The 12,137-nt window shown below is 42.9% G+C and overlaps 1 protein-coding gene across 4 annotated transcripts in view; it reads right to left on the bottom strand.

Annotated features, from left to right (window-relative positions):
• Helz (helicase with zinc finger) overlaps positions 1 to 12,137 on the bottom strand; it is a 139,875-nt gene that overhangs the window by 47,982 nt on the left and 79,756 nt on the right. For 2 of the 4 annotated variants that reach the window (XM_021176881.2, XM_021176880.2), the window contains 5 exons: positions 11,826 to 11,930; positions 7,228 to 7,406; positions 4,521 to 4,639; positions 3,355 to 3,500; positions 1,704 to 1,851 (listed from right to left, as the gene is read on the bottom strand). In XM_021176881.2, coding sequence (XP_021032540.1) covers positions 1,704 to 1,851; positions 3,355 to 3,500; positions 4,521 to 4,639; positions 7,228 to 7,406; positions 11,826 to 11,930 — 697 coding nt within the window. The remainder of the gene's footprint in view (positions 1 to 1,703; positions 1,852 to 3,354; positions 3,501 to 4,520; positions 4,640 to 7,227; positions 7,407 to 11,825; positions 11,931 to 12,137) is intronic. The other 2 variants (XM_021176882.2, XM_029483195.1) reach the window with 2 other exon arrangements.

Below are 12,137 nucleotides of genomic sequence, written 5' to 3'. Positions count from 1 at the left end.
AGACAGATGGACACACACACACACCAATCAATTAAGGAAAAAAGAGGGAGGTCAGGAATTTCAAAGACAGTGAGGGGATATATGGAGGAGAGGAATTGGAGGGAAGAAAGAGAAGAGGAAAATGATATAATTATAATCTAAGAATAAAAGTTAAATTACAAATAATAGTAGTAAAATAAATAAATACATTAGAAACGAAATACCCATGTGTACATGTAATTAAAGTAAGGCCCAGCATGGTGGTGCATGACTTTAATCCCGGCGTTTGGGAGGCAAAGGCAAACAGATCTCTTTGAATTAAAGGCCAGTCTAGCCTATACAGTAAGTTCCAGTCAGGGATACATAGTGAGACTCTGTTTTGAAACAAACAAAGTCTACCCTGTAATACAGGGGATATAAATGTGATCAAAATATATTATATATGTAAATGAATTAACACCATTAATTACCTAATTAATATACACTTTAATTTTTTTCCCTTGTGATTCAGCTACAGTAAATCAAAACCTGGTTTTCTGTCCATGGAAGAGCCCCTGGGCAATGTACCTCAAAATTTTGACAGCAGTAACTCAGACTTGAACAACCATGTCCTAATTAAGTTCAAAGTCATTTGAAGTTTCTCTAAAGTTACATGTCTAATATTTAAAGGTCACACAAATGTTGCCTTTGCATTTTCATAATATAAAATTAATTCTTTTCCAAAATACTTTGAATAAAACTGGCAGTCCAGGAGAGCTGTGCTATACACATCCGGAGCTTGGAAAATACCTGAAAACAGAATGGGAAGGAAAAGGGCCCAGTGCCCTTCTGGCTGAATACCGATCCCTTGTGGGTGTGATCCCTGGTGCCACATGAGGGCCTTCTGGACTTTAGGTGTCAGCCCTCCCACCTATCATGACCAGGCCAGTGGCTTCCAGCCTGGGGACAAAACAACAAAAGAGAGCCGAAGGCCAACGTGGAAAAGTTTACCTGTTCTAAAATTAAACGGTACAGACTAGTGAAAATGCCAGGCTTCCTGGCTTGGGCTAGGGTTTGAGCAAGTGGCACTGATGGCTTTTTTGCACTGGATTCTAACTATAACCCTCCGATCAATTTGTAAAGGGATATAGGAGTTCCTGTTAGGCAACAAAAGCCACTTCTCTGTAAACACCACGAGCAGAGATTAGAAATTCAGTCCCTAAAGACAGCCACACACTCCCCCCACTTTCCTAAAGCCCTGTGATAGCCAGAATCTTAACCTCAGGGTTCCTAGACTGCTTTCCTGTGAGTGACCCTTCAGGACACCCGCATCCTCTCTGGAAACCAGAGATTGGGAAAGAAAGCCAGGAAGGCTCAGCTGAGGCCGTGAGGTCAATGCTGGCGACCGTGTGGTCTCTCTGAAGCGCAGGGCTCTGTGACTCAACACTTCCTTACTAGAACTGATGCCTCCTTTTTGTCCCAGCAAGAAACTTAATCAGTCTTGAGACAATAACACTCTATGACAGAATACGTTGGCTTTTCTTAACAGAGTTGCATTTTCTGTTTTAACATTTAACTACAAAAAGAAAATCAATTTTTTTGCTTCTTGTAGATTCATATAATAAATAAATAAATAAATAGTTTACTCAATTTTCTTGTAAAAGAAATCAACAAACTATAAACTGTCAACCCTAAATCCAAAGCGAATGCTCACTAGAATCAGAGCAGACATATTAAATCAGTACCTCTGCATTGTTGTAGAAGGCCGTGCTGTTCTTCTCTTGAACGTCCTCCCCCCGGGCCGTAAAGAACGTGAGTGGATAGAAGTCCTTGTGCGCCGGCTGCTTCCCACTGGCCATCAGCTTCCCCTCATAGAAAAGCTCAGAGGTGTAGCTGCCGAGGAAGCAGAACAGAGCATCTGTCAGCCAAGTCTACTTCACCTACAAAGACTCTATCCAATTCCAACACTAATTTATGCCCACAATTAATTTTGTCCCAACACTGAATACCTATGACGCCAATGATTTCCTAACAACACTGACAGTGATAACAGAGAAGGTCCCTATGGCACCATTGTTAAATGCATTGATTTTGTAAGAAATGAAGCCAGAATACAAAGGCAATGAGGAACGTCCACTACCAGCTGAACACTGTGCTCTGTGAGGAAGTCCCCTAAGCTGCATGTTCTTAGCTAACATACTCTCACTCATAAAGTCTCAAGTGTCACTAACAACTGTCTGGTCAACAATGGACCCCATGGCTTACACTGGAGCTGAAGACTCCTAGAACAGCCAGCACACAGCACCAAGAGGTCCCTGTGTCCGTGGTGATGCTGGAGCAAACCAACCCACAAAGGACAGGGATGCACAGTATATCCTACTCCAAATGACTGCACAATTGCTCTATGTTCTTACTGTATTTTATTGTTTGCGAGAGTATCCTTCCGCCTGTAAAAATACCCCTCTAAAGGGGCTCTGTCACAGCACACAGGCAGCCTCTAAAGGGGCTCTGTCACAGCACACAGGCAGCCTCATGTGTCTCATGTTTCTTTTTCCATGAGACTAAGTTAGGAGACGGGTGGCACTGTTTACACTAGTGAGAGGCACTCTGTGACGTTCACATAATGACAAAATCTAGTGACAGTCCTCAGACTCCATCCTATACATAAGGGATGTGTGACTATACATACAAACACAGAAACACATGGTATCGGATACAACGCACCAACTGCAGTCTCCAACCTTAACAAAAACCACACTGTCTAGTCCTAAACACATCACTGACTACAAATGGCCAGCAACCATGGAAGAGCAAGGTCACAGCAAAAGATGACAGAACTGCTTCCAAGGAAACCTGAGATGGTCTCCACAGGCATGACAAAGACCAGCATCGCTAGCTGTAGGAAGCTTTTGCAGGGTTTGTTTCTGGCAATGCTCAGCTCCTTCAGTCGCATGCTGATCACACCACTCGCCACCCAGCTGTCCCGTCGATGTGTCTTTCACACGTGTACTGTAGTTAAGAGGACTCTTTTTAAAAGTCAACGTTAGAGGTTTTCCCTTTGCATTTCCTTTCCTTTCTCTTAGAACATACAACAAAGGTATGCCATTTTTCATATAGATTACATATTAATTCATAGGAAAATATATCTATAGAAAAATGGATAGAAAAATATTTCAGGCTCCGTGAAGCCTTAAGTTTTAGTACTCAAACTGCCTTATTTCTTATGAAGAATCACAACTCTGGATTTTCATGTATTCTTTTACAAACAACAAGTTAGGCAAAGTCTGAAACCCCCAAAAGACCACAAATAAATCACCTGTGCCTGGCCATGTGCTTGCCGGGTTCCCTCCCACAGCCCACAGGAAGTGTGAGTCAGAGGGGACAGCTCACACCTACTTGATGATAGCTTCATGGGAACGATAGTTCTCACAGAGGAGGATCCTGCATGGAAACTCAGCAGGGTAATGCTCGTAGAGTCGATCAAGTAACGAAACATGAAGGTTTCTCTCCCTGGCAAACTCGCTGTAAACAAAAGGACTGAGCTGTAACAGAGAAACAGACAAAGAAAATTTAACCAGATTATAGAAATAGTATTTTTTTAATCTACTTATACACTAAAACTTATGTATAACTTAACATGCTAAATGCAGGAACAAGCCAAAATATAAAAACAAAAAACAACTACTCATTTTGTCTACAAACCATTTTACTATTCCATGGAACCAGACTGGAGCTCTCGCTTCTCAGTGTAGCACAGCAATACTGTCTACAGTTATGCAGAGTCCCTCCCACATAGTGACTTACCAATGTAAAGAGCATAAATCATTACGTCACCAAAACCAATCAACTGCTTTATGCTAGTACTAAACTCGTCACTGACTACCAAAGGCCGGCAACCCTGAAAGAGGAGATGACGGAGCACAACCCGCACAACTGCTTCCACAGAGATCTGAAAAGGGTTTCACGGCCATGACAAAACCAATATTACTAATTTATATGAAGCTATTATAATAAACTGGGGCTGGTGAGATGGCTCAGTGGGTAAAGGTGCTTGCCATCAAACTTGACGAGCTGAGTTTGACCCTGTGAAGGCATGTGGTAGACTGCCAGCTGCATGGTGTCCTCTGACCTCTGCATGTGCACCATGAATGTGTGCGCACATACACACTAGGTAAATAACATATTTAGAGGATTTGCTTAAAAAATAAAATAATAAATTCAACTGGATGTTGTAGCACACACCTGTAATCACAGAACTTACATGAAGCCATGCTTTGAGGCCAGCCTGGGCTACATAGTAAAACTTTGTCTCAATAAATAAGTAAATGTATCAATAGATAGATAGACTATGACAAGCAAGTATTAATATTAATAATCAACAAGGCTTTCTTCCATAATGAAACCCACTACTCTACATACTAACCATAACAATTAACTCTGAAGGAGCTGGAGTGAAGGCTCATCGGCTAAGACACTCACAGGTATTATAACTGGTGTTTTAGAAAACAGAACATTGAACACCGAAAGGTAACTCACAAGACAGTGACTAAGGTGACACCTACCTGCATGTGATCACCAGCCAAAACAATCCGTGTGTTTTTAGTAGCTAAGGCTAGAGGCATAATGGTCTCACACTCCATGGCCTGGGCAGCTTCATCTAAGAGAACGTGCGTGAAGAACCCTAGAAGGTGCAACACAGGAGAACACTGTCACAGAGCAATTGCTTTCTGCGCTGCTAGGTAAAGTTTGTTTCATTAACCCAAGTCATGAATAGTCTAAGGCCAACCTCAATCCAGACAATCAGCTTAAAATAAGATTTTTTTAAAAGATTGGGGCTGGAGAGATGACACAGAGGTTAAAAGCCAATGTACTGCTCTTTGTAGAGGACCTGAGTTTGCTCCCCAGCATACATGGTGGATGGTGCACAACCACCTTTAACTCCAGAGATGTGACAACTTCTGGACGCTGTGGGCAACTTCACTTACACATCTTTGTGCACGTGCACACACACACACACACACACGCATGAAAAATAAATGTTTTTAATGTATTTAAAAGAAAAGGTTAAGCCGGGCATGGTGGCGCACGCCTTTAATCCCAGCACTTGGGAGGCAGAGGCAGGCAGATTTCTGAGTTCGAGGCCAGCCTGGTCTACAGAGTGAGTTCCAGGACAGCCAAGGCTACACAGAGAAACCCTGTCTCGAAAAACCAAAAAAAGAAAAAAAAGAAAAAGAAAACGTTAAAAAGAATAACTGTGTTTTCTTTTGTTAACATCTTCTCAGGAACTGCATAAATCATCAAACTGTTGCCTACTACTTAAGCAGGCACCTTTTTTTTCTAAAGGCAACTGCCTGGCTTTTATCCCGGCACTTCAGAGGCAGAGGCAGAGGCAGGCATATCTGAGTTCGAGGCCAGCCTGGTTTACAGAATAACTTTGGGAACAGCCAGGGCTATATAGAGAACCTTGTCTAGAAAAACCAAAAAAGAAAAAAAGAAAAAAGTAAAGATGAGAAAGCAAATGGAAGGAACGAAAAGGGCAATTCATTAATTAACTAATTAATTAAAATGACTTAGTTTGAGTCTTAGTTCTGTTGACTGTAAGATAACCACCATAGGGTTGGAGTGAGAATGGACTGGAATAAAACGTAACAGCACCTGGAGAGCAGTGACCACAGCTCCATCCCAGCCCTTCCCAGCCACTCCCCTCTCACAAGCGGAGCTACAGCAGCCAACTGTCTGGACACAATGCCCGGTATCAGCATCTAGTGAGGGGGAGAGTAAGCATTCCCAAGCTGGGCATCACAGAGCCCCATTTGCAAAGATGCTGCCACTGTGCTCTGACCTCTGAAACACATCCTTGGATTGCCTCACGGCCAACCAAGTGCTACAGGCAGGGAGAGGAAGTCTCATCCAATGGGGGCCTTCCTTTGTACCCAGGCTAGTCACCGCCCTTATCAATTCCAAAGCCTTTTTACCATTAAACCTGGCCTCCATAAGGAAAAGAAAAAGTTGGCTGCCAATACCTTCATTTAAGATAAATGTAACCTTTTATCTTAAATTGGGTGGGGGTGGGGAGGGTGCTCCAGGTGTCTATGCCCCGGGCGCCAGGTGCCAGGGAGCGGCCTGTGCCTTCCAGGACTCAGACCCGCAGTAGATCGTGTCAGTGGCTTTAAAAGGCAATTCCAAAAGGAGATGGGACAGTCATAAGCAGTTGGCAATTACAGGAAGAGCAGGGACGGCCCTGCTGAAGAGCATGCTAAAGAGATTCGACGGTCTTCTCATGCTCAGGTTCTACCATACTCAACTCACCAGCTTACATTTGTGCGCTCATATAAATCAGACTGAGCTGGGCATGCTGGCTCACACACTGGGAAGTCTAGCACTCGGAAGAATGTGAGCTTAAGGCCAGTCTGGTCTAATAGCAAGCTCAATGCAAGCATGAATTATAAATATAAAGTAAGAGCCTGTCTCAAAACCACAAAAATAAAAAGTTTAAATAAACGAAGAGTGATTTTTACATAGTCCTAGCAGGTAAGAGTGACAAGTGCTTACTGCACGGTGCTAAGTTCTGTTCCAGCGCCCACACAGTGAGCAGGGCATCCCTCGGGCTCACTGGCTTCCAGCCTAGCCAGGAAAATATGACCTTAGATACACGGAAGATTCTGCCTCAAAGGGATAGTCAGAGAGTGACAGAAGAGACACCTAAAGGGCTCTCTGGCTTCCACAGGCACACACATGTGTGTGTGCATGAAGTCATCTGTGCATGGAGACACACAGACACAGGCATATGCGCACGCACCCCACACACACTCGCACACTCACTTGTGCATGCAGACAGACAGGCACACTCTAGCTCAAGTGTGCATGCAGACACATAGACAGACAGACAGACACACAAATAAATCCTTAAAAATAAGAAACCTTAATCAAGTGCCATAATTGCTATTTCTACATTACAAGATGCAAAAGCAACTTAGCAAAAACCTCAACAAAATTACACACACACACACACACACACACACACACACACAAAACTGTCCAAATTTGAACTGCTCACTAGTGAACAGATACCAACTAGAGAACAGGTGAGATGACAAATGTTTTTCAGTCAAGGCCAAAGAGCTTCTGTCCCTGCAGAAGATCCTGCATCATAAAAGCAGCCGCAGACAAGAAACAAGTTAATGAAAGGACACAGGAAGCTGCATTCCAATGATGTGGCCCACAGGAACCTGTCACTGGGAGACAGCCACCTGTGGCGAGTGGGCATACCAGGTTCCAGGTCCAGCTGGCAGAGGTACTGGGAAGTGCTCAGTGTGACCACCACCACTCGATGTTTAAGAATATCTTCCTTCTGGGGCATCTGAAAGGTGGAGTGTGTGCTTGAGATCAAACAGTACTGATGCACGACTGGGTGGACAGTCTTCACCCAGCGATTCCGGAAATACACCCTAGAGAGAAGACAGCACCTCCTGTTAGAATGTTCATAGTCGCTGATGATGGAAACACTACACTGTCATTTAAGAGCACAGTGCCAAAAATTAACAAATGAATCCCATAATCATTCCAACCCTCTCCGAGGTTAAGGCTGCCACGATACGCCGTGATGACCTTCCCTAGCACATATCTTTACAAGATTTCAACATTAAGTATAGGTGCCACCACATACCTAACTTTTTAAGTATTCAGATTAATCTTGCAACAGAATTAGCACACAAATATATGTTTTATGAGCAATGGTTTTAAATTAAGTTTGAAACCTTCCATTCTTAAATTACCTTTTTCAATTACAGTCTTACTAAAATGTATTTGACTCTGATTTTAATTATTTATGCTACTACAAACCATGGAATTGCATGCTTAGAATATTTTTACTTTAGAACAGTTTGTAATAATTTTACTTCAGAAAAGATCTTTAAATTATTATTTAAAAGGCCTCTGCCTTGGCTTCTGGAATCTGAAGATAAATATTTGAATAATCAAAAGCTCTACATGCAAATCTTAAGTCATGTCATCTTTTCAAGTAACTATAGTAGAAAATATGAACAGGCCTCAACTATAGACTACTCTGATGGACAGCTACAACCCATACATCCAGCCTCCACCATTCCCATCCACCTCACCTACATGACAGACCTACTGGCTGCTGACTATGCTATAGCACACAGGCAGAGTGCACAGGGCTCGGGAGCAACCACAGCGGCCTTGGCTTTGCTTTGGGTTTGATAAAAAGCCATCAACTGGACAGGGCAGCTGTAATAACTCATGTCACTAAATTCTCTGATCTCTGGGCAGAATTTACTTAGGCAGAGTTTAAGGGCGGCACACTTAACAGATGGGGGTAAGGTTTCCAGCATGTGTTGGCTTCTGTGATATCAAAAGCTACTCCTGTGGCCAACTTCCATGCGTCTGCACAGTGTCAATAGACATGAACATGGAAAGACGAGCTCATGATGGACCCTCATAATCTCATACAGGTAGATTCTAACCCTGTCCTGAGGGAGGGGGAGGGAGAGGGGACTGCAGGGAACAGAAGCAGCAGGGAGCCACGTCAGGTTAGTGCCAGGGTAGACAGGAGATGAGGATGGCTTGGGAAGCAGCGGAAATATACAAACTGGGTTCACTAGGTATGTTAACAGAATGCAACTAGATATACTCATAAATGAACTGGTGATAAAAATTAAGGCAATGGATGATTTGGTTTTGTTCTGAAACAGAGTCTGAGCCAGGCTGGCCTCAAACTCACTACACAGTGGCTAGAGAACAATCTGCCCTACTGGTCCACTGTCCCTCCCTCCTGAGGGCTGGGTTACAGCCACCTGCCTCTGGCTTTGGAAACTGCACAAATGGCAGTAGTGTTTACAAAAGTGGAGAAAGAAATAAAACAAATGTAGCCGTTTTCAAATCAGAGTATTAACAGTGGCAGATGATGCCTTTAAGTTCATTATCCAAAATATACAACTGAGAATATAAATATAACTCAGGGTAAAGCTTATATAATACGCTCAGAGCCCTGGGTTCCCAGCACCACAGGGGGGAAAGAAGACATACATAAATATACATGTGACAGCATATTTACATATTTCCTCAAAACAAAACAATCCACATGTTCCATGACTTAAATTAATCCTTAAAACAGCAGATGGTCTAGTATATATAATTTTAGTTCGCTGGGGTCTTGTACATGTAACAAATTCATATACAATAAGCAACTACAAATGCTACTACTTAGAACAGAAATTGTCAAGAACTGATGACCCCCATTTATTTTTTTTAAGCAAATGTTTCTTTAAAGACTACCCAAACGGCAGCTGCTGTCCACTGGCGGAGCAGCGGTGGCTTCCTCGGCATGGCCAGCCCCGGGCACTCTCAGAACCTTATCCTCAGAGCCACTAGCAAAAAGGAAACTGTTTTCCTCCTCCTTCTTCTCCTTGCTTTGCCTTCTTTTCATTTGTCTGTTTTATAACTTTGAGACAAACTTTCACTGTAGCTCTTGCTAACTCCTCACCCAGCCAAGGCTGGCCTCAGTCAGATCGGCAACAGTCCATCTGCCTGGCATCACAAGTGCAGACCACAGTCACCTGCAGCCCCCATCCAGCTTTTTATGTGCCTTACAAAAACAACTCAATTCTATTTCTTTTTGTTTGTGCATGGCATGTGGGGACGGAGGAGGTTTGCATGTATGTGTAGTATAGGCACAGGGGTACAAATCTCCCAATTCTAAATAAAATAAAAACTGAAACTCAAACCTAAAATGTCTAAAAACTCCATATATTTTAGGTTCAGCTCAATTGGCAAGTACAAGAAATTGCATGATTTTTAACCCTAAAAGTGTGCCTGCCCTATTCGCTACTGTTGTTACTCAATGGCTGTTCCAACTACCTCCCAGGACCACATCTATACCAGAGTGCAGGGAAGAAGCCAGTCTGTGGTCAGCCTTGCTCCCTAGCAACAGGCCTGTGTTCCTTCTCAGTCATCTGCGGACATCTGGAGCCCTCTTGTGTTCTGTCTCTGGAATTCCAGTAAAGCTGATTTCCTGCCTGGCGAGGGGTGCAAGCCCTTGCCTAGCAGAGACAGGCTGTGAGGTTCCAAAACCCGCAGACAAAGCTGATCTTCCAGAGCAGTGACTCATTCTTGTCCTCTCTGTCTCTCAAATCTCTCGCAGTTTTAACTATCAGTTAATCTGAGCTAATGCTATAGTGAGGCCTAAACACTCAAGACTACCGCTCAGCCTCTGCTTCGGGGTAGCACCTTTCCTGGAGAGAAAGCCACAGTGGATGTGCAGGGCTGCATAAAGCAAACTCTCAGAGTGCTAGGCATTTCCCTGTTCTCCTGTGTACTACATGAAATAGCCTGAGCCTTGCACTGGAAAATCAATTATTTTTCTACCTTGGATTCAACAACTCTTAGAGTCAAGAAGAAATGAAATCTCTGCTGTGGGTTGGGCAGGTTTCTGCACGTGGGCCAGTCTGACTACACTCAACTGGAAAGTCAGTTACTGTTACACATGTGCAGATGCATCATGGTGGATCCTCAAAGCCCAAAATAATTCCACATGGAAATACCTAGAGAATTAACAGAGTCTACACTCTTAAATATCAAACATCCCATGCTATGTCCATAAGGGCTTCCCTCAACTGTTTCTAAGCCAGGAGCACCTTGACATCTGAGGCCACCACATTTCATATACAACATGCACACTCACATACATGCACACGCACATGCGCACACACAGACACACGCATTCACGAGTGCACCTGTTCTACCAATAAATACTACTAGTGAGAACAGGCAGGGTAAAATGCAAGCTCCTCCTCGTCCTCTGGGAGGTCAGAGGTCAGAGTCCTTAGCCTCCTGTCACTGTATCCTTCAGTAAAATCTTCACTCAGAGAACAATAAGCACGGTCTTTTATTATTACATGCAACTGGATCTTCTACTGTGGTGGTTTCTGCTGTGTCCTAGAGTGAGAGGACAACACAGTATGGGTGTCTGTGTTAACATGCTACATCACTGCTCTGAACACTTTCAAAGGGGGCTATGGTCCCAGGAACTGAAGAGCTGAATAGCATAACTTCCTATTTCCATGCCTGGGCTCAAGTACAAGTGAGAGGTTAATAAATTATGGATCAAAGTATAGATAGAAACTAATTTTTAAGCAATAATTAAAAATCATTTGTACAACAGGCCATGATATATTAGTTTACAACATGGCAAAACTAAACATTGTTTCATGTAACAAAAGCAAGTGGTATGATGTGATTCTTCAGTGTCTTCTGAAGGAAAGGATTTTTATTTTCCCATAATCTGTATACAAGTGCATTTTGTGTTCACATACAGTCACCGAACCTAAAATATCCTTTGATACCCTGTCTTGTACGTGGCAGGAAGAAGCCTGGAACCCGTCCTCGGAGTGCCGCAGAGATCGTTTCCATGCGTCATGCTTCTCTAACGTGCGGCTTCCGGAAACGACCACAGTTAACATTTTACTCCCATAAAGAGCTGTCATCACATGACTACTAGGCTGTACACAATGTGCCAGAATTTTAATCAAACTCAATTTGATTTAAGCTAATCACTTTTCTTTAACCACTTTTAGATGTACATACCAAAATCTACTCCAACCATAACAACAGTTTTACATGAGAAACTTAAAAAAGGATGTCTTTCTGTATACATAATGTTTCAGAAATGGTACACAATTTTTACATTTTTTGCCTTAATTTAAAAGATTTTTTTTCCAATGACATAACTTCCAAATGCCAATGCAGAGTTAATGCTTCAGGTGCTCTCAGAGCCCGACATCTTTACAGACACCTTTTCTTAAGAACAACACAGTACAATACAGATACATAATAAGCCTTAGAAATACCTGAGAGGTCTTGCCTGGGGATTGCCTGCTTCTACATATGGATGTAAATAATCCTTTATGTAGAGGTCAGCAGCACTATTAGAATGGGTGCAAATGAGAATCCTGCTGAAATAAATGGTGCAAATAAAAAGAATGACACAACAGAAGCTAGTCAGGCAGTTCAACACCAAGAGAGCAGTGGCCATCTTACACGTCCATTTCCCGTGCCCCGCTCACATTCAACAGGACCCACGGTGCCTTTGGGAGTTATGTTACTCTAAGCTAAAGAGTAGCTCCCCCAAATAATTTTTAAATCTAACCATAGTCCATAGT

Source organism: Mus caroli, chromosome 11 (assembly GCF_900094665.2).
Source record: "Mus caroli chromosome 11, CAROLI_EIJ_v1.1, whole genome shotgun sequence".
Classification (NCBI taxonomy): Eukaryota; Metazoa; Chordata; class Mammalia; order Rodentia; family Muridae; genus Mus; species Mus caroli.
This window is presented reverse-complemented; position numbering and strand designations above follow the sequence as displayed.